Source organism: Megachile rotundata, chromosome 3 (assembly GCF_050947335.1).
Source record: "Megachile rotundata isolate GNS110a chromosome 3, iyMegRotu1, whole genome shotgun sequence".
Classification (NCBI taxonomy): domain Eukaryota; kingdom Metazoa; phylum Arthropoda; class Insecta; order Hymenoptera; family Megachilidae; genus Megachile; species Megachile rotundata.
In genome coordinates, this window is record NC_134985.1 from 14163743 (window position 1) to 14190787 (window position 27045).

The window sequence follows — 27045 nt, forward strand, 5'->3', positions numbered from 1 at the left end:
CCCGTAATATCGACGTACCTATATCTACGTCCGTCACGCTTTTTTATTTTTTTTTTCCACCTCGGCAGCCCTTGCCCCAGCTCTCTGGGCTTTTAAAAAATGAGCCAGGACATTATTTTTACGTGGACCTCCACCCTCGGCAGCCGGCGACCCGTGCGTCGAGTGACCCGGGTCCAGTTCTGTTCCTCCTTGTCCTCGTCGTCGCCGTCGTCGTTTCCGCTTGGCGCAGCTCGCGATCCGCCTCGTCAGCGAATGTGCAAAAATCGAAGGGAGAGAAATAGTGGTGGACAGCAACTGGGGGATGGCCATTCGGGAGGGGCGGAGAGGGGCAAACGAGGAAAACCGGCGACCGTTTCGCGAACGACCGCGGAGGGCGAGGAAGAGGGAAAAAGTTGCGGCGAGGTGTGAAAGTGAGAGAAAAGGAGACCGAGGAGAGAGAAAGGGAGAGGGAAAAAGATTATATATCTCGTCTCTCACCGTCCGTCCGTTCGTACAGTCGTTTCCAGGCTATGGATGTGGCCTCGCGAATATATTGGGACCGTGGAAGCCATTTTCAATTCAATCTGTTAAAAGCACGTCAAAAAGTCATACGGTATTTCATCGGCGCAGTAGATCGCGTAGAGAACGCTGGCTTCATCCGCGACGCTGCTGCGGTGAATGCCACCCTATACATTCCTAGAAATATATGTCTCTCTATGGCGGTTTCGGCTCAACACCATTTTGGGAAATTGTTCTGTGAAAACGTAGATTCGCCGCTCTCATATTCTTTACACTTTTTGTTTCCCTTCATTTGCAGCAATTTTTTATTACATAATTTTATCATACAAGTAAATTTACTGCGGAAGAGTTGAAGTCTGTATCTGTACTCTTGTTATGTAGATTATTAATTGGCAGCTAATCGCGAAAGATGCATGTACCACAAGTAACACATTCAGCTCGTGTAACATTTATACTCTTACAAAATTCTCATAGCACTATTACATAATATATTAAACTCCAACATTCACTCAAACTTATTACTTCAATAATTGAACAATAATCCCCTCTTCCTCCAAAAAAGAAGCTAACCAAACTAATCTAATCCCCATCTCACCCAGAAAACAGCATAAGCCACATAAACGTTCCCAGAAAAATATCTTCTTTCGCAACAAGAATGTTCTCCCACGATTCTTAAACGCTCTTCAGATGTTTCCATAAGTATCCGATTTATCAATGGTAGCAGGTACATTGCGTAGCAACGTGCACACTGAGCCACCCCTAAGGGTGTTTACATTTGGGGAGCAGAGATCAAGATCGAAATCGCGATTGTATCGAGTTACAATGTTTGCCAACATCTCACAGATCGGCAACGCCACGGAAACAGCTGATCAAATCGCTTCTGATCGGATAAGAAAGATTAGGCTACAGGTCCCCTGTTTGGTGAACAGTGGCGAAAGGCGCAGGTAACAATGCGACTTTTAGTTGATCTTTGATGTATATCGTGGGTGAATTTTGTGTGAGCTCGCTGGTTGACCGTGGAGAGAAATTGGGGCAAATGTAGCGTTGTTTGAGGAAGTTTCATTTGGGGATTTGGGGATTTGGCGATATTTGGAAATTTGGGGATTTAGCGATATTTGGGGATTTGGAGATTTGAGAATTTAGGGATTTGAGTGATTCGGTACGTGAGGATTTGGGGGTTTGACTGAATGATTATGTGAGAAGTTGGAAATTTGAGAATTTGGTATTTTGAGGATTTGGAGATTTGGGGATTTGAGGAGTTGGGGATTTGGAGATTTGGGAATTTGAGGATTTGGGGATTTGAGTATTTGGGGATTTGAGAATTTGGGGATTTGAGTGATTCGGTATGTGAGAATTTGGGGATTTGACTGATTGGTTATGTGAGAAGTTGGAAATTTGAGAATTTGGTATTTTGAGGATTTTGGGATTTGAGGGTTTGGTTATGCGAGAAGTTGGAAATTTGAGAATTTGGTATTTTGAGGATTTGAGGATTTGAGGAGTTGGGGATATGAGTATTTGGAAATTTGAGAATTTGGTGATTTGAGTATTTGGGAATTTGGAGATTTGGTATTTTGAGGATTTTGGGATTTGAGGATTTGGTTATGTGAGAAGTTGGAAATTTGAGAATTTGGGGTTTTGAGGATTTGGAGATTTGAGAATATGGGAATTTGACTGATTGGTCATATGAGAAATTGGAAATTTGAGAATTTGGAGACTTGAATATTTGTGGACTTCAGTTTTTGGGAATTTGAGATGTTGGTTATGTAAGAATTTCTTAATTTGTGAATTGTGAGATTTGAGTATTTGGAGATTTAAGTGTTTGTGGACTTGAATAGTTGGTTAAATGAAAATGTAATTCGGGAATGCAAGAATTTAAGGATTTTCTGATTTGAACATTATGACATTTGAGAATTTCAGGATTAGTGGTTGGTTATATGAGAATTTGTAAATTTGGGAATTCAGAAATTTAAATGATTTTCTGATTTGAACATTTAAATATTCGAGAATTTCAGGATTAAAGCGGTTAATTATACGAGAATTTGTAAATTTACGAACTTTGTTATTTGAAGATTTATTAGAGAATTTTGAAATTTGAATATTCCAATATTCGAGTACCGAGTTATTCAAAAATTTGTTAGGATTGCCCTAAAATATATTATTTTTGGTTTGACAGGTTCGATTAGCGGTAAATGTAATAACTGAAAAAGGACAGGAGATCGTGTTTGAATTGAATTTCGATGAAACGCGTAAACGGAACTGTAGAGGGGTTGGCTGATACTTTAAAAAGCAGGTGTGCATTACCATAGCTATTGGTTTATTGATTTATCCATCGGCGTGTACGCTCGCTTTGAGTGGTTGATATGCCAGAGTAAAAAAATGGTCCGTGTCGGGTGTACACTGGTATCGACGAATACCCGTTTCACGTACGCTTTTTAATGTTGCTCAAACCGTCATTGCATTTTGCTAATGACGCATTGGCAGATTAATCGATTCGTAACGCGTTGAAACGTGCAATTCAACGGAGAACGAGTGGTCAAGCCTGTTATTATACTTTCAATTTAATAAGTTTTTATTTCGTACAAAAAGCGATGCAACACTCGACAATAATTTCATTACTAAATCAACGTTAATTCAATTTTATTACTTAACATTTTTATTCTCATTATTAAATTAATATCAGCTCAATTTCATTAGTAAACTGAAATAATTAACGTGTTTGTAATTGTTCATAAAATACAGAAAATTTATCAAAATGAAGTTAATTATTAAAACAGTAGTAGTAGCGAGTGCGTTCAAGCGTGTCTTACCACTGTCTGATTCTACTGCAGAGATCAATACGTTATTCTCTTAGAATTTATAAAGTATAAACGCTGTATTGTTCTAATCCACAAGAGGTTAAAATAAGAGTAAAATTTACAATAGGTATCGGATTAAAAGTAATGCATGGCAACAGCAATGATATGCAAATCCGAATACCGGTTTCTCCGAAATACCTCGATATGGTTACTTTTGTACGGCCGATTAAGTCAAAAAAGTAATATTACCGTGGGCCAGGGTCGGGTATACACTCGTACCCGTTGCATTGTGCGTGGAAACGTGCACGTTCACTCGTAGGCAGGCAAGCAGAGATACATATACACAATGCTCGAAAATCACAGAACGCTTTAATACATGGACTGCCTTTTATTCCGTTCTCATTGCGGGGTAAATAACATCTGTACATTAGATCAGTATGAAATCGGTCGCCATTCGTGTACCGACAATAGGGCTTCCCCCTATTGAAACCTCATTGTAGAACATGATTCAAGAAAGGTTCGTCGCTACGACGGTGTGCCCGTGTGGTTTACAGAAAGCGAACTCGATGGATCTGAAAAAAAAGAAAATGAAAAAGAAGGGAAAAGAGAGTAGAACGAACCGCGGAGCAACCGTGACCGAGCGAGTCGAGGCGAAGAAGGAGAGGAGAAAAAAAGCGAAAAGAAAAAAAAAGAAAGAAAAGAAAACAGAAAAGACAAGAAAGAACGGACACGTTCTTGGGCCGAAGGGGGACGAAGAAGGCGTGCATGGTTAAAAACACAGTCCCCGTGCGAAACAAAAGGCGGAGCATAGAGCAGAAAACGTCTGAGCATCGGTGGTATTGTGTTGAAACGTTGGAACGAGTTTTGAAATAAAAGAGTAATGTGTTTGTCCGTTTCGCCCGGACCAGGGACGAACAGAGAGAGGCAACACACGCGGCGTCTGATACGCGGCTGGCTCCTCTATACGCGTTTAGTTTATCGAGGGTGAGTAGGTAGGTGGGTACGCGGTTAGGTATGTCCCCCTTTCACCCCGGCCAGATATAAACTCTTAACATGTTGGTTGGAACAGCGTGTTCGGCCAATGGGATAGGTGCGCGGGCGTGGCCGTGCCTAAGCGCGGCTTTGCGTTTGGCCGAAGCCCCGGGGTGGAACACTGTGGCACAGTGTTTTATTTCCCGCTACTGTGTGGAGGGGCTGTTAGTTTCTGCCCTGTCCCTCCCCGTGCAGACTCTCTCCCTCTCTCTTTCGCTTATTCCTCGTCGCGCTCGTTTCTTTTCTTACGGTCTCTCTCTCTGCCCGTCGCGTTTCACCCCGTTCACTTTTCCACGTTTTTCCTCCGGAATACTCGGTGGCCCCCCGCCGCCCCTAGGACCCCTCCCCGCCCCGCCCCGCCCTGCCTCCTTATCCGTCCGCCTTCGGCTCCCTCTTTCGACACCACCACCGCCACGCCGGTTCTCTGTCTCTCCGCGCTACCTGAATCGACTCTCCCGGGATGCTGCAATTGTTGACAATGCCGGAGAGCGAGAGAGAGTGCTGCGACGACAGGAGTCGGGCCGATTCCGCATTTCGTACCCCGACACCCGTACGAGCGGTGGTGCCACCGCCGCTCTTCTCTGCCGCTGCTGAACTTTCGTCGGTGTGGGCGCGTGCGCGAGTCTAGCCGTCTCCTTTCGTCGCGTTATATCGCATACGCGCTCCCTTGTCCTCTTCCTCTTTCTATCTCGGCCGCTTTGCGTGCCGGTCCCGGAGTTTCGCTACCGAACACCGTTAAATGTGATTTCTTCGCTCGAAGTAAGAAGAGCCGCGCCGGCTCCGTCACTCTCATTTTCCGGTTAACGATCGAGTGGCGGGCAACCCCGACGCCCGGACGGTGTGCACCGGCCGGGAACGAACAGTGGAACTGGAGTTACCGGGACGCAAGAAGTGATCGGTGTTGCGATGAGAGCGTCGCGTGCCAGTGAACGTCGGGCTTTATGCTCCGCCGTAAATCGGTGATCGATCCTGCCCGTTGTTCCGCGTTGTCGCGTTCGGTAACCATGCGCAACGCTCCGTGATCGTCGGTCTTCTTGTCACGCGTGCACAGTGATATAACCAGCCGGATTTCGTTACTTTGGTTTCGGGAACGTCGCTAAGATTGGGCCGTTCGCTATGTCGTTGCCGCGGGGTGTTGGTCTTGGTGTTGACGTGGGCCAATTGATGCAACACCAGCAACAACAGCAGCAGCATCACGTGCTACCAGCCGCGTTCTTCCTGCGTGCCAGTGCCGAGAGATACCAGAGGACACCGAAGTGCGCGAGATGCCGTAATCACGGGGTCGTTTCGGCGTTGAAGGGACACAAACGGTACTGTCGATGGAGGGACTGTGTGTGCGCGAAATGTACACTGATCGCTGAGAGACAACGGGTCATGGCTGCCCAGGTAATTCTTCGCATAACTTTTAACTTGCTTCTGGATTACCCTTTTATTTTGGCCGTTCGATAGTGACTTTAACTTGTACGATTACTAGATTCGTTCTTATATGGCCACGTTCTTTTATTTGGAAGCTGCGAATTTCCTTTGCTATGGATTAGAGCGTGATTTGTGACGTGATGCTTTAGCGATAGATACAACGACGTCCGACGTGTGCATGGAAATTTTAGAATTTTTTAGTTTGAGAGCTTGGGAATAGTAGTAGGTCGGAATCCACGAGTTTGGGAAGTATGGAAGATGTAAATTTGAGGATTTTGAAGTTTGAGAATCTGGATATTTGAGAATTTGGAAACTCAGGGATTTGAAATATTGGAGATTCGGGGATTTCAAGACTTGGGAATTTAGGAATATAGAAATTTGATGTATTGACGATTTGTAAACTTGAAAATTTGGATACGTAGAAGCTCAGGAGTTTGAGGATCACAAAATTTACAACACTGAAAATTTTGGAATTTAAGAATTTCAAGTATTAAGAATTTTGCAAATTTGTATATCAATGAATATTCAAAAGTTCTTCCCACAATCATTGTACAAATTATGTAAAAATAGTTTTCACTAAAAAACGTACGAGTACAGCAAATTGTATTATTACTAATCCCGTCGAACAATTTGCGCAGCGTAAAACGCGAAAGTACCTGTAGCAAAGGGTGCAGTTTATTTTCCCATGGCTTCATGAAATGGATCACGGAAGTGTAAACTGATTCGATTAAAATTAGCTAGAGGGTCGTTTGACACATGTGACTTTCTCTTTCCGCCATTTTACTTACGCGCTTTTTACTTCGAGTGCGTAATTCAAAACCACGCTATTAAAGGACATTGCATAGAAAACTTGCAGACTTTGATTAGTTATGGTAATCAATCACTTCCTGACGTTTCGAATGGGGTAACGTGTTTCTTTGGTAATTTGATCGTATCGTATCGTAACGTTAGACCTTCTCGAGATTCAGTTACCCTCTTGTCGGATCACCCTCGTGTAACCAATATCAGCATCTTAGCGTTCGTTACATTTACCTACTTTTCTATCTATAATCAAAACCTATAAGCTATACAGATTTATTAACATTATTATAAGTTGATCTTTTTTGCAAGTAGTTAGTTAAATGATTTAACATGTGATAATATAGTAGATGTAATACGTGATAATATCACGTGTGGATTTAATGCATAACGTAATAGATGATATAACACGTTACATATTAGATAACATATGTGAGTAATCTAATGTGTGGCAATTTAACACGTGGCGGAATAATATATGGACCTACCGGGGGAATAATGCGTAGGTGATGTAATATGTAGACGATCTAACGAGTGGACAATTTACGATATTACGAGTGGACATTACAACGTGCGGCAATCTGACGAGTAACGACATTGTAACGCGTGCACGGTATAATGCATGAATTATTTAATGCATAATATACAGCGAGGGCGGTTTAACACATGGAGGATATAATGTATGATGGCTTTAGGGATGAATAATTTAGCTTGTGATGATTTAATGTAACGCTTGGAGACTCTGTTAAAGCGTGGTGATACATTTCGTGATAATGTTAATGCGTGGTAACATAATGGGATGCATAGAAATATTTATGCGTGGTGACACGACGTGTGACACTAACACGTGGTAGTTTGGCGCGTGGTAACACTACTGCGTGGTAATACAACTCGTGGTAATAGTGGTACGTGGTAACGCTATCACGTGGGAATACTACTAGTTGGTAACACAACTCTTGGTAGTAGTACTACATGGTAATACAACTGGTAGCAATATTAACGCGTGGTAGTAGGCTGCGTGGTTACACAACACGTAGAATTACTAACACGTGGTGGTGTAACGTGTAGTAATATTAGTGCATCATAAATACAACGCGTGGTAGTATCAACGTATGGTACTATTAACGCGTGGTAGTATCAAGGTATGGTACTATTAACGCGTGGTAGTATCAACGTATGGTACTATTAACGCTTGGTAGTATCAACGTATAGTACTATTAACGCTTGGTAGTATAAACGTATGGTACTATTAACGCGTGGTAGTATCAAAGTATAATACTATTAACGCGTGGTAGTATCAACGTATAATACTATTAACGCGTGGTAGTATCAAAGTATAATACTATTAACGCGTGGTAGTATCAACGTATGGTGCTATTAACGCGTGGTAGTATCAACGTATGGTACTATTAACGCGTGGTAGTATCAAAGTATAATACTATTAACGCGTGGGAGTATCAACGTATAATACTATTAACGCGTGGGAGTATCAACGTATGGTACTATTAACGCGTGGTAGTATCAACGTATGGTACTATTAACGCGTGGTAGTATCAACGTATGGTACTATTAACGCGTGGTAGTATCAACGTATGGTACTATTAACGCTTGGTAGTATCAAAGTATAATACTATAACGCGTGGTAGTATCAAATTATAATACTATTAACGCGTGGTAGTATCAGTGGTGGTATTACTAACACGTGGTACCATCAACGTGTGGCACTATTAACAAATACTACTGTAATGCGTAAACTACTGAGTGGAACTATAAGTTATTAATGTAGTGCGCCCTACAACCTTCATATTAAACATACAGCAATGAAACTAATGGGATATAATCCTTGCCATTTAATACATCCATAAACTACCCTCTTGATTATACAATTCTCAACAATATAACTCTTAATCCTACAATCCTCACCAATATAATCCTACAATCTCTTGATCCTACAATCTTCAACAATGTACCTCCTCATAAATCATTAACCACACAAATCATCCTACATCTCCATTTTCTTTATACCTAACTTCCCTCCATAACGGTTCTAATCTCGAAGGAAACATTCGGCAGGTCGCGTTACGAAGGCAGCAGGCCCAGGAGGAGAGCGAGGCGCGAGAGTTAGGGCTACAACTGCAGTATAATACAGGCAGCTGCACCACCGCCCCCGTTCTGCCTGGTGCAGCGAGTACGACCACGCCAGCTGGTAGCCCGCCCCCGCACCCTGCCCACGTAACGAGTCCATCAGGGCTGGCAATTCCAGCGGCGGCGGCCGCCGCTGCCGCAGCCGCCGCGGCGCACATTCAAACGCAACTGCAACATCAGCAACCCGATTGCAGCCTTCTGCAACGGAAGAGGTTGCCGCAGGACGAGTACCGGCAGCCTAAGATCGAGAAACAGGACCCGATCGTCGGTGGAATTACAGGTTAGTGCGAACCAGATATGCAGTTGCTGATACAGGGATTATTTGATGCCTTTGACTCTTTGAGGTCCATGGACGGATGTTGTTAACCTTCTGGACTTGAAGGTATTTTTCTGTTAGCAGAGCTTTAACACTATAGTTAAAAAATTTGAAACTTTTCTGTTGTTGCCACTATCGTTTCATTATGTTCTAATTACGACGTATGGGGGTATTTTTTATTGTTATCTCTTGAGGTTCTTAATGGTACCAAGTTTAAATTTAATAGTTTTATTGATAAGGGTTCCATTGATCATACTTGTAATGAGGTTTTGGTTATAATGATTTGAAGGATTTTATTTTAAGATTCTAAGAATTTTTCGTAAATGTAAGAGAGAGGTTAGGGGTGCATCTTGCATAGCGATTGTTTCATTCCGGTGCTCCTGATATTCTTAAGCTGCTCCTTCATAAGGGTTGCTCGAGGAATATCTTTGAAATCCACATACCTTCAAGATTAATTTAAAGACTTGTTTCGAATTGTACTCACTTTTCTAAGGTAACATTTTAGTACTTCAGAATTGTTCAAGGAAACATCCCTTAGACAGTCATCCCTTAAGACACTCATCTGCCATGTATTTTAAGATATTCTAACAGTAGTTTCAGACCAATATACGACATTAATATTTTACGATTCCCAACGTTTACGAGACAGTCCTAAAATTTGAACAAACTTAAAAATGTATTAATTTAATCAACGACAGCACCATTTTTAATAGAACATAATTTCTGTACACGAATTATATCTTGAATGACTTTTACCCTGAACCCCCAGAAGTTCACCGATAGCAAACAAATTTTTTTTCAAGGAATTTCGTAAAACCATGCGAGCAACAAAAGTGACACGCGACCAAGAACGAAACGAGCGAGAAAGCGCATGCGTTTCAGCACGCTTGAGTTGCGTACGAGTGGCCATTAGGAACGTGCGTGAACGTACAAGGCTAAATAGGGCAAGTGGCCAGGGACCATAATGTTAAGTAAATAATGGCCAAACTCCTGGTCCCTTATTATACCACTCAAAGCAAAAGTCTCGTACTCGTTAGTGGCGGCTTTATAATTCTCTTCGCGCTCAACCCTTCGCTCCTTTCTAGGCTTCTTCTCTCCGCGCTGGCTCATTCTCACCCTCCGTGAAGTGTACACGCGTGTGCTGTTCACTTCCGTAAGAACCGAGTGCGTGCACTCTTTCGTGTGCTGGCGAACGTTACCACTCATGACACGCGACTTCGACCCACCTGTTTGGATTCGCGAGGAAACGAAAATTCCTGACCTCCTCAATACCGAAAGAAATAACTATCATCGAGATATACTTCAGCTCCTTGTTATTCCCTGCTTTCTACCTTCGTATACCAAGTTTTATGGAAACGTCACTAAAAGAATACGAGCGCAGGATTTTTAGGAATACCTTGCGATTCTTTGTTTCGGAGGTTCTTAGATATTTAACCCCTTTGGGAGTTCTTAGATATGTAACTTGTTAGAGAAACTTGTTAAAGTAACTTATTAATGTAAATTGTTAAAGAAACTTGTTAAAGTAACTTGTTAATGTAAATTGTTAAAGAAATTTGTTAAAGTAACTTGTTAATGTAACTTGTTAGAGAAACTTGTTAAAGTAACTTGTTAATGTAACTTGTTAGAGAAACTTGTTAAAGTAACTTGTTAATGTAACTTGTTAGAGAAACTTGTTAAAGTAACTTATTAATGTAAATTGTTAAAGAAACTTGTTAAAGTAACTTGTTAATGTAAATTGTTAAAGTAACTTGTTAATGTAAATTGTTAAAGTAACTTGTTAATGTAAATTGTTAAAGAAACTTGTTAAAGTAACTTGTTAATGTAAATTGTTAAAGAAACTTGTTAAAGTAACTTGTTAATGTAACTTGTTAAAGTAACTTGTTAATGTAAATTGTTAAAGAAATTTGTTAAAGTAACTTGTTAATGTAACTTGTTAAAGTAACATGTTAATATAAATTGTTAAAGAAACTTGTTAAAGAAACTTGTTAAAGAAACTTGTTAATGTAAATTGTTAAAGAAACTTGTTAAAGAAACTTGTTAATGTAAATTGTTAAAGAAACTTGTTAAAGAAACTTGTTAAAGAAACTTGTTAATGTAAATTGTTAAAGAAACTTGTTAAAGTAACTTGTTAATGTAACTTGTTAAAGTAACTTGTTAATATAAATTGTTAAAGTAACTTGTTAATGTAACTTGTTAATGTAACTTGTTAATATAAATTGTTAAAGAAACTTGTTAAAGAAACTTGTTTAAGTAACTTGTTAAAGTAACTTGTTAGTGTAAATTGTTAAAGAAATTTGTTAAAGTAGCTTCATTATCTAACTTCTTATCTACCTACACTTAAAAGTGACGGTTCACTTAGCTGCAATCAGTCATACTCTAATTTCCTTAAAACATTGATGTGTTCCCCTGTTAATAGAATTCAGTAGGGAATTAAAAATTGAGAATCGAATTACCGTAATAGCCGATGGTTTAGCGACATCGGTGTAAAGCAGGTTTGCACCGGACAGAAATCACTTCTCGCGATTCTTTTCCCCTTAAAGAGGTTCGCTAGCAGCATTCTCAGCCGGGGGATTGAAACTTCGATTTCTCTCGGTTTCAATTACACCTACGTCTTCTGTTGTTCGCGTGGCCACCCCGTTCGCCGCCGCCCCCCTCGGAAAGTGGAGGGTCGCGAATACACAGGGGACGTTTCTCGGGTTCGATCTTCGAAACAGAGTGCTTACAGTAGTGTACCAGACGAGCCGCGTCTTCAGTCGAGAAGTTTAGCCGTAATTGAATTTCTCGGGCCACTGCCTACCCACCGCGAGGGATTCTCGACTGGTTGCTTGGTTGCTTCCTCGGACTCCTGTATTCTTGCTCGGAGATCAAGAGGGTTGATGCACTTTCATCCTTTACCGGCTACAGACTCTTCTTCGATATTAGCAATACTGGTGCATCAATTATACTGTTAATTTTACTGACTCTTTCTGCATTACTGGTAATTTATTAGTAATTTATTGGAGAAAATTTACTGGAGATCTTCACAGTGTGTACTTCTCTATTTACTCATTTCTGGAATCTTTTATTCCTCTTTCGAAGAAGAAATTGAAGTGCAAAATCAAATCTAAGGAATCAAAATGGAATAAGTATTTGTACAGCAAACGTAGTATACATTTCATGGTTACTTAACACTTTGCACTACTCTGACGAGTTTGACATACTCGTACTTCATGATCACATTTTAGTCAAATTAATATGAGCTTCAATTTGAAGTTCAAGTCCAATAATTTCCACAGTCGGTTGCATAATACTGAACTGATATAACACTTCAACTTTCTGTGTCTGTTTTAATGTTATAGTAGGATTAGTTAGTTTTGACTGATGCACTTGATAAATTATAATGCAAGGAGTTAATTGATGTGCATGAAAAATAAATCATCGTGCAATGAGTTACCTGATGTGCTTAAAAAATAAATCATCGTTTAAGAAGTTAACTGATGTAGTTAAAAAATAAATCATCTTTTAAGAAGTTAATTGATGTACATGAAAAATAAATCATCGTGCAAGGAGTTAATTGATGTGCATGAAAAATAAATCATTGTGTAATGAGTTAGCTGATGTGCTTAAAAAATAAATCATCCTTTAAGAAGTTAACTGATGTAGTTAAAAAATAAATCATTTCTTAAGGAGCTAATTGATGTACATGAAAAATAAATCATCTTTTAAGAAGTTAATTGAAGTGCATGAAAAATAAATCATTGTGTAATGAGTTAGCTGATGTGCTTAAAAAATAAATCATCCTTTAAGAAGTTAACTGATGTACTTAAAAAATAAATCATCTTTTAAGGAGCTAATTGATGTATATGAAAAATAAATCATCTTTTAAGAAGTTAATTGATGTACATGAAAAATAAATCATCGTGCAAGGAGTTAATTGATGTGCATGAAAAATAAATCATTGTGTAATGAGTTAACTGATGTGCTTAAAAAATAAATCATCCTTTAAGAAGTTAACTGATATAGTCAAAAAATAAATCATCTTTTAAGGAGCTAATTGATGTACACGAAAAATAAATCATCTTTTGAGAAGTTAATTGATGTACATGAAAAATAAATCATCTTTTAAGAAGTTAATTGATGTAGTTAAAAAATAAATCATCTTTCAAGGAGCTGATTGATGTACTTAAAAAATAAATCATCTTTTGAGAAGTTAATTGATGCACTCAAAAAATAAACCATCGTGTAATGAGTTAACTGATGCACACGCAAGGGGTAAACAGTACGAAACGTTTCGAAGAAGTAGTCTCCGAATCGTATTATCGGCGTGGCCGTCGGGCAGGTCCCGGGTCAATTTGGATAGCACGCACGTCAGTCTCACGTATCAAAGGAGCACAATCATTACGTGGTAAAAGGAGATTTGGTCTTTCCAGCGTATTCCTTGAAGTAGGGCTTTGTAAGAGGTACACGCGCGGATCTTTTGTGTGTCAGTGTGTGTGTGCGTGTGTAGGTATACCCTTTATCCCGAAGGATCACTCGGTTCTCCTTCGTCTACTCTTGGAGACCATTATCCGCCGCCAGTTTCTCACAGTAGAAGCTTCTTCGAGTGTCCACGAAACTTTGTGAAAGACCAGTTAGCTTCCGTTCTTCCTCTTTCGTGGCTGCCGAGGACACCAGGAAATTATTTCGCTCGACCGTGTACACCTCGCCCACGGCCTCGCTGTTCTTCTAGACGTAGCCCGATGATATCACAACGCGTTCAACAGTCGGTGCTGAAGGGTCTTCTGAAGAAACTTTTTGGAATCTCCGTTCTCGGGTCGCTGGTCAAAGATACCCCCGGGCGGCTTCTGTTGCAAAAACGCCCTTTAAGATACGCTATTTACGTCTCATTGTTATTATTCTCTTGACAGACTTATCACTTTACGATTTTAGTATGTTCACTGATGTGACTTCATGTCGATTGTACAAATTACTCTTTGTTAATGGGGGATGATTTACTGCTTGGATCTTGATTAGAATATTGGATGGAAACTTGGATGTTCATTAGGGTGTTGGACGATTTTAACTTGGCTGGTTGGACGATTTTAATTGTCCATAAGAGTGTTGGAGGTTTACTATCTGAACGTTGATTAGAATGAATAATTTACAATTTTAATGTTGATGAGGGTCGGACGATTTTTACCTTAGATGTTCATAAGAGTTAGATGATTTATGACTTGATATTAGCAGCATGTTACATGACTTATAAGCTGGATGTTAAATGATTTATAACTTTGATATTAACTCAACTGATTGACGATCTATAACTTGGATGTTGGAATTTTTGTTCATCCACAGAATTTTAAAGTATGAAATTCACTGTGGTTCACACTGACTGCCATCGATTTCGTTAATACATTCCTCGATAAAAAAGAATTGGAAACGAAAAATTGGAGAGCAAGTTTTCGACCGCAACTAAACAATCACAAGTTAATTTTGTTTAACGAAATTCGTCAGAATTGAAGGGGCGATCTTTGCATCGCGGCTTGCGGAACGATTCCATGGAAGCCGTCGGGTTCTCGAGGACCAACCGTTCCACGAGAAAAGAGGCGAGAGAGGGTAGCAAAAGAAGCGAGTCAGAAAACGGGATCCAAGTGTTTTGTATTCATTCTCGATGGTTTTCCTCAAACTACCGATGGATCGCTTTTCCCTCTTCAATTTAAAAAATGTTATTCGGAAGCCCTCCCCTCTTACCTTTCTTTCGCGAAACGGAAGAAAAGCGACGGTTAATCAAACGTGTACTTCATCGCTAAAAGGCTTCTTCTTTCTTCCGTTACATCCCGAACAGTTACACGAGCCGAGTTTTTTAATTAAGTCCAAAGGTATCGTTTATCGTCTTTCTTCGAATAATTAATCCCTTAAACCTTTCAAATGCGGTGTTTCTATTTTTATGAAATAGCTAACGATATTAGGGTTACATAGTGCAAATAAATGACAAGAATTATATGCATGGTTCCTTAACCTACAATTTTTTGTACAGCGTCATTCACTGTCCGCTAATTATTTTTACAAAGAGGAGACAACTCAAGGGAGTTAAAATACATCATGCATTCAGAAGTCCTTGATTATGTGAATCAGCCATTGAATTCAAAATTTAATTAAAATATGAGTCTTGTCTGCCGTATTGTAAGACAAGGGGTTGAAAAACGACAAAAATAAAATATTACAACAGAGCACTGAAGAATGAATCTGTATAAACAATAACTACACACTGTTCCTCTTCTCTCCCACATAAAATTATGAAACAGTAACTCCAGAATAAACCTGGAGTAAAAAAAATAAAAATAATAAAAATCCCCATACGAAAAGTGCGACTACTCAAACGCTCACTCCAGAAATATCGAAGAAGAAGGATATCACAAAGTGTAATTATCAGAATGAAGATCGAGGAAGATTCCGAAGATCCTTCACGACCACGACCGAACAAATGGACAGAAAGGGGACGTTGGCAGAAGTTTAGTTCAAACACACTTAGAAACGTGCTTCCACGGCGGCGTTGCACGTGTACGTGCATTCGTAGGACCGGCTACACCTATGCAAATAGGTGTACAACCAAGCTGGCCTCTCCTGTTCCATGGGACATCTTGTGTTCCACGAGGTCGTGCTGACTCTTTGCAAACAATGTTACCAGGCACGTCGCCGGGGACATAAGTAGCCGGACCATGAGCATTTCACCTCATCGAATGAATAGTCCTGTCTCGTTTCTAATCTTTTTCTTCTTTACGGTTACCGCAAACCCATTCGCAAATACCATTCGCAATTTGTTCCTTTGCTTAGGGAGTTTTAATTCAGTCCTTTATTTTGTTACATTTTATATTAATTAACAGTCTCGTAATGTTCACTTAAAAATGTCCTAATAAAATTGTTTATTCACCATGATTTTCTATTAACGAATTCTACTAATGATTTTATCAAGATGTTCGTGGAGTAACGTTGTCAATTTTTGTAGCTTTATTTATGATTTAGTTAAAGTGTTAATGGATGAACATTATTAAATCACCAACATGGAATGATGTTCAGGGAGTAACATTGTCAACTTCATAGGTTTATTTATGATTTAATTAAAATGTTAATGGATGAACATTATTAAATCAGCAACATGGAATGATGTTCATAGAGTAACATTCTCAACTTCATAGTTTTATTTATGATTTAGTTAAAATGTCAATGGATGAATATTATGGAATTAGCAATATGGTATCATGTTTATAGAGTAACATTCTCAACTTCATAGTTTTATTTATGATTTAGTTAAAATGTTAATGGATGAACATTATTAAATCAGCAACATGGAATGATGTTCATAGAGTAACATTCTCAACTTCATAGTTTTATTTATGATTTAGTTAAAATGTTAATAGAGGAACATTATTAAATCAGCAACATGGCATCATGTTTATAGAGTAACATTCTGAACTTCATAGTTTTATTTATGATTTAGTTAAAATGTCAATGGATGAACATTATGAAACCAGCAACATGGCATCATATTTATAGAGTAACATTCTCAACTTCATAGTTTTATTTATGATTTAGTTAAAATGTCAATGGATGAACATTATGGAATCAGCAATATGGAATGATGTTCATAGAGTAACATTCTGAACTTCATAGTTTTATTTATGATTTAGTTAAAATGTCAATGGATGAACATTATGAAACCAGCAACATGGCATCATATTTATAGAGTAACATTCTCAACTTCATAGTTTTATTTATGATTTAGTTAAAATGTATAATACGACATTGTGAAGTCAACAACATGGCGTCATGAATGAAACTACGATATCGACAATGTTGATCCATGAACTACCTGATAAAATCATTAATAATGTTCATTACCAAATTCTTTAAATCGTTGATAAAATTATAAACATATAATGTTTATGAAATAATGAATAAATGATAAATGTAAATGGAGCAATTATCCAAAAAACGTTGAATTTGAAAGGAAAATTTAAGAATGTAACAAGAGAGTGTCCTCCGAATTCAGTATGAATTTCTCCGTCACCGTGTATAACGATAGAGCGTAAGAAAGGGGTGTAACAGAAGAGGGTGAGAAGTAGAAGACGAAGAAGAGGGAAAGTACTCGAAGCAGGAGCGGCGACAGCAACAGCGAGCAACAGCCCGATCAGTCATTAAATCGTCGCGATTCCCTTTTGTTTCGAGACGCGGGATGTGTGGGCGTCGGTTTATCCGTCCGTGTGTTTTCGCGTTGCATCGATGAAAGGGGTGAAAACGGTCCAGAGAGAGGGACGCAGGATGTATATACTCTCTCGGTGAATTCGATGGGTATAGGGTGGTTAAAGAGCCACGACGAGGTCAAAGAGCGAAGGAGACAGAGAGGGTGGAGCGAGCAAGGCAGGCGGATAGGGTGGGAGACAAAAAAAAAAAGACGAAGAGGGGAAAACGGTGGAGAGCGATCGGGCGTAACGTTTTTAATTGTTTCGCGCCCAGCCGCCTTTTGTTTCGGCGTTTATGCCTCGTAAACGGTTGCTGAACGCCAACAGGACGGGAGGGTTAGATTCGACCTCGGTACTCTTTTCACTTCCTACTAACGCCTCCTCCTTTTCCGCCATCTCGCTTTCCTGGAAAAACCGAGACGACCATCCCTTCTCACGCTTCCTGCCCTTATGCTCCGCCAATTTCTTATTTCACCCCCTCTACTATTCACGTTTTAGGTTTCTGTACAAATTTTACTTCGTTTTTCTAAATTTCGTATCTCACAAGACCTCAAGTTTTACAAATGTTGCGTTCGATTGCTTGATGTAGCTCATGGTCGGCCATTTTGTATTCAGAATTATTCATGAAGTCTCTGTAGCCATTTTTTATTAAAACTTCATCCTTGTATTTATGTGTCATGAGTGACTCTTTGTTACTTTTGCGCTGCGAGTTTATATTAAAGAAGTTCACGTTGTTCATCTGCTGTGAGTGACAGTCAGCCATTTTGTGTGGAGAACATTACCGAAGCGTTTATACAGCAACCTTCCTCAAACTTTAAGTTAAAAACTGCTATTTTGTGTTGCTTTTATGTCATGAAACTTTATATACATGAGTGACTAATGTCTGCTGCTAATTGACATTCAGCCATCTTGTGTGAATAACATTCATACAGCAACCTTCCTCAAACTTTAAGTTTTATATTAATATATCATCACTGCTATTTGGGGTTGCTTTTCTATCATGAAACTTCACATACATGAGTGACTAATGTCTGCTGCTAATTGACAGTCAGCCATCTTGTGTGAATAACGTTTATACAGCAATCTTCCTCAAACTTTAAGTTTTAAATTAATATATCAGTACTGCTTTTTTGTGTTGCTTTTATGTCATGAAACTTTATATACATGAGTGACTAATGTCTGCTGCTAATTGACATTCAGCCATCTTGTGTGAATAACGTTTATACAGCAATCTTCCTCAAACTTTAAGTTTTAAATTAATATATCAGCATTGCTATTTTGTGTTGCTTTTATGTCATGAAGCTTCACATACATGAGTGACTAATGTCTGTTGCTAATTGACAGTCAGCCATCTTGTGTGAATAACATTCATACAGCAATCTTCCTCAAACTTTAAGTTTTAAATTAATATATCAGTACTGCTTTTTTGTGTTGCTTTTATGTCATGAAGCTTCATATACACGAGTGACTAATGTCTGCTGCTAATTGACATTCAACCATCTTGTATGGATAACATTAACCAAAAGACCTTTTCTTATTACTCAGAGCAAAGTCTAAACTTAAAATTGTTACGAAGTAAATGAAATTTTGGTAGAATTTATAAAATCATATCGATATTGAAACATTGAAGATGCTCACAGCTTGCTATAATCAGCCATTTTGTATAAAAAACAGGAACGAAAGACCTTTTAGCAAGCATTGAGAGTAGGAGGAATTTCGATATAGATAAACGATGGCGATATTTTCGCGTGGAACGAAAAACACTTGATTTTTCCCGCGTTTCGGCAGAACGATTCTTCTTAGGCCTTTTGTTCCCGGTTTGCAGCGTTCCCATCCGAATCCCTTTCACCTCGATTTTCTCCCCGAGTCACCACTTTCTTACGCTCGGCTCGGTCCATGTTCTCCCTTTCGAGGTCCTTCGATTTCACCCCCGTTGTTTTTTCTTTTCTTGTCTTCGGTTCGCTTTCCTCACGCTCTCAATACTTGCTTTTCTTCCCGCACTCGAGCCGTCGACGATTTTCCCGCGTCATTTTTCGCGTCGAATGCGGATCGTCGGCCGCTGCTATTTTCCGGGCGTATCGATACGTGATAATGAGAGTCCTTTCAACCGGTTCGAACGGTGTTCTTCTCGACGCAATCGCACGCTGAAGCGTACCGATTCCGATTGCAGGGCCTCGTAACTGGAATATTTCGCGCTCGACGCAGCGGTTTTCACGCGGCGTCGCGTCCGATTAATTAATCTCACGGCGGTCGAGCCTGGAATGTTCGCTCACGAACACGATCCAGAAAGAAACGGCAGATCAATGATATCGGATCGCTGGGTGAACCTTCTGTTTAATCTAAATGCCTACGAGTTTATTCCTGCATTTAATTCTTCTTCGATACTTATTCTTTTGGAAGGACGCTGTAATCTTAGACAAATATTCAAGAAAAGACAACTTCAATTTTTATGTATTTTTAATTCGCTGTCGAGATCGCCATTTTTAGTGGCGTGGTAAATGGTGAATATGCAGATAGGTTAGGTTCAGTGACAGTTAGGTTAGGTTCGCTGTGGAGACCGCCATTTTGAATAGCGTGGTAAATGTCTTAATATGCAGGTAATTTGGAATGAATTATGATTAAGTTAGATTGAATTGAATGATAGTGTAAATGTTTGAAAATACAGCTAGTTTAAGTTGAGTTAAGTTTCATGTTAAATTAGGTTTACTGTCTTTTAGTATAATATCAAGATCATCGCCTTGAATTGTGATATAAATGTTTATATGTGGAGTTTGATGAAGTTTGAGGTTTTGTTACAATCTTTCAACATAATGTCAAGATCATTATATTAAATTATGGAGTACATATGAAGACAGATTAGATTAAGATCATGATTGAGGTTAAGATAAGTTATATTGATAAGTTAGGTGAATATAATAAAATCATCAAGTATCACAGTTCTTTCAGATGAGTTTTCATAAGAAACTTTGTAACAACAATTAAAATGAATAAATATTTCAAACCAATATATTTAACAATACATACACTACCGTCCATAAGTATCCGGACACCAGCGAAATATGCATTCGCGTTGCATGAAAGTTATTCAAGTATCTGCAACAGTAACTAAAATCGATTTTTTTTCTGCGAAGGTCAGAATACTGGAACGTTTTTCGATTGATAATTCTCGTTTGGAACTCATATCTCGATGGAAAAGAAGCTACAGACGAACTAAACCGAAACTGTCGAGTGCGTAGCGTTACCTCCATTCTTATCTCCATTGAGGGAACCTAAACATCTACCAACAGTTTACAAACACTTGAAACATATCGACGAACCCTCTGAATACGTTCTGCACCATAGAAATGAAACACAGTAGAAATGAAAATTTTTTTTAGAATCGAAAGCGTTTCATTAGATTCACAAATTTGGACTTTGTACTTCTGGACATGAATTTTACTTTCACACTTTCACTGTATAATTTGTACTTAAAAATTAATTCTATTACGTTATAACACCTCGAAAAAGATAATAATAATTATTACAAATGATATGATAACCCTAAATACCTTTCGTACAAAGTTCAACTATGTTTTATGTAACGAAACCAAGTGTCCGGATACTTGTGGACGGTAGTGTATTTCTAAAACAGAAATGTAGCATTGTGGAATAATTTCCAGTTCGAATTTCGCAATTCTATGGTTTCGGAAAAGGAGAAAGCTTAAAGTCTCGAACAGCCGGTTATTTTACGATCTTTCGAACAATGGGAAATGATAATTCATAGTGGGTGCTTTCTACGACCGTGATATTAGCCGGGGGTGCAAAGGGCAAAGATTCGTGGTCCGCGGTATCGTGGGGTTGCACGGGGTAACGTGGGGTTGTAACCGACGCTGCTGGTGATAACTGTTACGCCTCGAAGGGTTATTTATTGCGGGAATTCCGAATTGTCACCCTCTACAACCCCTTTTTTCTGCACTGTGAAATAACGCTGTGTCAGTTCTTTTGTATGAGTCACGTATTCCGTATTTCTGTATTCTGCTATTAATATTATTAGTATTATCAATACTATTAACAATATCGATCATAAATTCTATAATGTTTCCCAATTATTCAAAATAATTATACCACTCTTTCTAAATAGCAGAAAGAATATATCATCATCGCGCTAAAAATTAAAAAGTTTTCCAGACTTTAAAAATGCGCCTCGTCCACATGTTTAACCAGCAGTGAACAATTAGCTACATCAGTCATCTTGACACGCAACATCCTAAGTTTCCGACAGACATTAAACCCGATAGTTTTTACAAGAAGTAAAACGGAAGCGAATAAGAAGGTTGTATCGAGGAACGGTGTCGCAATGGCGGTGGCTGATCCTAAGCCTAATTTATAGGGATGTTTCGTGTCCTCCACAGTTGCTCTGCAGCGTGTGTCCTATTACTCCTATTCTCTATTATGCAGCGGCGCCGTAGGCCGGAAGCTCCCGATATCTATATGCCATTCTAAATTATTCGGCATTGTCCTCGCATGATTCCATTGTCCGCGTCTGTCTCCACCGTACGGTGATACGCCGCCGCGGCGCGGGTTAGGGCGTAGACCTACAACAACCGGGACGTGTGCACACGTTCCAGCCCCGTGTGTATCTGCTTCGAGTGCGTCTTGTCATCGGTCAAGAGAGTGCCAACGGACTTGTACGCCGACCGTCGTCTAATTAATTGCGATTTTGGTGCGCTGCTGTTTCGGGTCATTGCGATTTTGGGACTTGGGATCTTTGGGGATCTTGCAATTTGAGGGGAGGTTGAGATTTGAAGGATGTATGGAGTTGGAATATATGGAGTTGGAAGAGTTGAAATTTTGGGGTGAAGGTGGTTGGGGTTTTTGAGGATTTGGAGATGTGGGAATAGGGGGATAGGAATTTGGGAATAGTGGAAGTTAGGGGGTTGAGGATTTGGGGATGTAGGAAGGTGGGAGAATAGGAATTTGGGTGCGTGAGGATTTGGGGAAGTGGAATTTGGGTGCGTGAGGATTTGAGGAAGTGGAATTTGGGTGTGTGAGGATTTGGGGAAGTGGACTTTGGGTACGTGAGGATTTGGGGAAGTGGAATTTGGGAGCATAGGAATTTGGGTGCGTGAGGATTTGGGGATGTGGGAATTTGGGAGCATAGGAATTTGGGTGCGTGAGGATTTGGGAAAGTAGAATTTGGGAGCATAGGAATTTGGGTGCGTGAGGATTTGGGAAAGTAGAATTTGGGAGCATAGGAATTTGGGTGCGTGAGGATTTGGGGAAGTGGGAATTCGGGAGCATAGGAATTTGGGTGCGTGAGAATCTGGGAAAGTAGAATTTGGGAGCATAGGAATTTGGGTGCGTGAGGATTTGGGGAAGTGGGAATTCGGGAGCATAGGAATTTGGGTGCGTGAGAATCTGGGAAAGTAGAATTTGGGAGCATAAGAATTTGGGTGCGTGAGGATTTGGGGAAGTGGGAATTCGGGAGCATAGGAATTTGGGTGCGTGAGGATTTGGGAAAGTAGAATTTGGGAGCATAGGAATTTGGGTGCGTGAGGATTTGGGGATGTGAGAATTTGGGTGCGTGAGAATTTGGGGATGTAGGAATTTGGAGAAATAGGAATTTGGGTGCGTGAGGATTTGGGGATGTAGGAATTTGGGTGCGTGAGGATTTGGAGGCATAGAAATTTGGGGGCGTAGGAATTTGGGGACCTAGGAATTTTGAGGATTTAGGAATGTGGGCGCATTAGAATTCAAGGATCTGAGAATTTGGGGATGTAGGAGTTTGGGAATATAGGAATTTGGAGGTCTAGAAATTTGGGCACATTGGAACTTGAGGATCCAAGGATTTGGAGATGTACGAATTTGGTAGATGTAGGTATTTGGGAAACTATTCGATTTGAAAATATTCTAATACAGCTATATTTCCATACACACATACAGGTACATATAGCTACACATACATGTATACATACATACATATGTACCTATATTTCTACATCACTACATTTCTACAATACTCAACCCCTAAATACTGTACCCTTTACAGTCTCACATCTTGCATCATATCTCAATATCCCCATATCACAAACATTACCTACTACATTATACACATTATATCCATACTAACACTAGAACTACCTGTTAAATAATCAGAATTATGGAAAATAACAAAACTAATAATACACTTTTGAACACGAACAAATTATTTAATATAAAACACAAACAACAAACATTTTAACTTAAAGATTAATCATTTAAACAGGGATTACTTTTACTTCAAATAAAACATCACGAACGCTTACATTTTCATAACGACAAGACGGAAGTACAATATTCAATTATTCTGTTTCTAATATTCAATTATTCTGTTACTAACATCGCACATCATTTCTAATACTGTAAGATGTCGCTATATGCTAAATTTATTAATAATTTAACACTACCAATCAGTCAAAATGACTGGTTTCAGATTTTATATTACAAAATTTTATTGTCATGATTTTGTGGAAATGTCTGTCATATTTTGTTCAGGTAAAAACTAGTTCTTCATGCTTTAGTATTGGATTGTCCGGAAAGTTCATGCCGATTTTGAGACGCAATTGAAACGCAGCTCATTTAAATTTGGTATACATTTATTAAATTATACAGGTACCATTTTGTTCTATAACTTTTCTCCATCTTTCATGCAACTTGAGAATTCTTTCCAGAACATCTCAGGTTCTTCGGCGAAAAATTTGTCTAAATAAATTTTCATGCCGCCACCGAAAATCGGCACGAATTTTCCGGACAACCAAATATTTACTTATTTCCCTTTTCATTTTATTTTTCATTCTTTGATAAACGAGCATCTATTGTCGGTAGTTCTAGTGTTAAATGAATACATACAATTATCATCCCCCTGCTTTAATTCTTGCCCACACAACTAACCCCATATCTCCAATCTCCATTACTCCTAAAATTGCTCCGAATTTTGCAAAATATTTACGGAAGTACAAGGACCTCGCAGTATCTTAAGTTCCATTCATGTACGAATCCGTAATAAATCCTCTAGCGTTACAGAGGGGACACCCTGCCAGTTCCTCGACATCGAAACGAGTTTTATTAACTTCCTCTGTCCCGTTTCAAAGCGCACGCACACACAACCAGAGACACGTTACACCTTTCGCCTTAGAGATCCAGCAGAAGTTAGATATTTCGGAGTAGTGTGTGTGCACGACAGACGAGCTTATAATAAATCGCACGCACCCTTCTCGAAATACAAGACAAGCACCGTTTCCGATACGGGGACAACCGAAGAAAAGAGATTCCTGATACTGTGTTCCCTTTTTCTTGTGTCACGTTTCTAGGTGTCACAATGGTCTCCGTTTTCACACCTTTTTTACGAATCGTGGATTAGAGACATGGGGTGTAAAGGACCCTTGGGTAATCTGTTACGTTGGCGAATTTTTTTTACTTCCTGTGATGGGGAGGTTGTGTTTAAAATAACAGAAAAATACGATAACTTTTGAAGGATTATATGAATTTATTATTTAAGAAGAAGGAATGTAGAATTCTAATTGTGCACACAAATTTAGTGGCTGTGTAGATTAATTTACATCTTGTGTAGATTAATTTATATCTTGTGTAGATTGATCTACATGTTGTGTAGATTTGATGCGAAGAGAGGGGAGCGAACAACCCCTGTATGAAGGTGGAGAGGACGAAGGGTCACAGGGAAAATGATTTTTAATAACTGTCTCATAATACAGACGACCATGGTTTGACACACGAAGAGAATTCTTCAGCGTGAGACACTCGCCACAGGAATTCTCTCTATGCCATATACATAGAGCGGCTACATTAATTAACACCGAACACGCGATATTACATTCTTGGGTGCGTCGGTTGTCATTGACATCATTGTCAAGGGCGGAGGTATTTGCTGAGGAGATGAGTTATATTTAATATTTTTGGAAATTGTATCTTTGGAATTGCGATACTTTTTTGGGGACTTTAATGTTGAATTCGGGATGCTGGAATTCTTAATATTTTATTTTGTTAAATTTTTAAATGTAACAGCCTATAAATTATAGATATTCAAATTGAAAATTGTAAAATTAGAAAATTTCAAAATTATCAAGTTTCCAAGTTCATATGTTTGAAAATCTTCAAAACATCAAACTCCTCAATTTCCAAACTTCCATTGTCTAAATTCCCTAAATTACCAAACTAATAAATTTCAAAATGCTGAAATTGTCAAATTCGTAAATCTTAAAATTCTCAAATCTCAAAATCCTTCAACTCCCAAATCCTTAGATCTCAGAATCTCCAAATCCCCAGAACTCTAAATCCCCAAAATTCCAAATCCTCAAGTACCCAAATCCCCAAAATCCCTAAATTCACAAATGCTTCAACCTCCAAATCCCTACATTTCCAAATCTCTAAAATTCCAAATCCTCAAAACTCCAAGTCCCTAGAATTCTAAATTCCTAAATCTTAAAATCCTCCAACTCCCAAATTCCTAGATCTCAGAATCTCCAAATCCCTAGAACTCCAAATCCTCGAAATTCCAAGTTCCCAAATCCTCAAAATCCCTAAATTCCCAAATCCTTGAACCCCCAAATCCCTAAATCTCCAAATCTCTAAAACTTCAAATCCCCAAAATTCCAAATCCCCAAAACTCCAAATCCCTAGAAATCTAAATTCCCAAATCTCAAAATCCTCGAATTCCCAAATCCCTAGATCTCAGAATCTCCAAATCCCCAAAACTCCAAATCCTCAATTTCCCGAATCCCCAAAATTCCAAACCCTCAAGTTCCCAAAGCCCCCAAATCCCCAAATTCCCAAAGCCTTCAACCCCCAAATCCCTAAATCTCCAAATCTCCAAAACTTTAAATCCCCAAAATTCCAAATCCCCAAAACTCCAAATCCCTAGAAATCTAAATTCCCAAATCTCAAAATCCTCGAATTCCCAAATCCCTAGATTTCAGAATCTCCAAATCCCCAAAACTCCAAATCCCCGAAATTCCAAATCCTCAATTTTCCGAATCCCCAAAATTCCAAATCCACAAGTTCCCAAATCCCCAAAATCCCTAAATTCCCAAATTCTTCAACCCCCAAATCCCTAAATCTCCAAATCTCCAAAACTTCAAATCCCCAAAACTCCAAATCTCCCAAAATCCCCAAAACTCCAAATCCCCTAAAATCCCCCAAAACCCCAAAATCCTCAAGAACCCCATATGTCCTTCACATGGCCACGCGTATCGCAGCAACAACCACCTAAATAAACCTCGAATTACGAAGAAGTAAGAGAACAAAGAGAACCAGGGCAACACGGCGAAGTAACAGCTAACAGCAATTAACTTAAACAGCGGAACACTTGATATAGTTGCTCAGGGAGAGCCACAACCCTCTCGGAGAGCCACTCGAAACAACCTTGTTATCGAAAGCGTGCGCGTCAAGAATTAATCCGCGGAACAGGAAGGGGAAACAGCCAGGGTAAGAAAAGGCCTTCCGGGGGTGGTTTCAACGAAACGCCAGACTGAAAGCTACATTTTCTTACCCCTTGTGTATACGGGGTGTTTAAAAATCTTCTTGTCCGACATCAAAGGGTTAGATATTATATTATGCAAAATCTTTATGTTAAGACATGTGAACTTGATGATACTGATCGAACATAACCTCAATGTTAGGATACAAAATTTCGTTAGATGAGAGAGACAAGTTTTGTACTAAATAGTTGATCACTTTTGTTGTGAATTGTAGAAGATACTATTAATGGGTAGTAACAATGAATTATATTTTGTAAATGAAGAATTATGAGTTACATACAGATGATACAATTAACAAAGAATAATATTATGAATTAGTCAAAGATAATACAGTT

General features: G+C 39.1%; 1 protein-coding gene across 1 annotated transcript in view; it reads left to right on the top strand.

Annotated features, from left to right (window-relative positions):
* The first annotated feature begins 4781 nt into the window (after nt 1-4781).
* The window catches only part of dmrt99B (doublesex-Mab related 99B), a 32209-nt gene continuing 9945 nt past the window's right edge, over nt 4782-27045 (top strand). The window contains exons 1-2 of the mRNA XM_076529564.1: nt 4782-5711; nt 8613-8964. Of these exons, the coding sequence (XP_076385679.1) occupies nt 5442-5711; nt 8613-8964 (622 nt within the window). The 5' untranslated portion in view covers nt 4782-5441. The remainder of the gene's footprint in view (nt 5712-8612; nt 8965-27045) is intronic.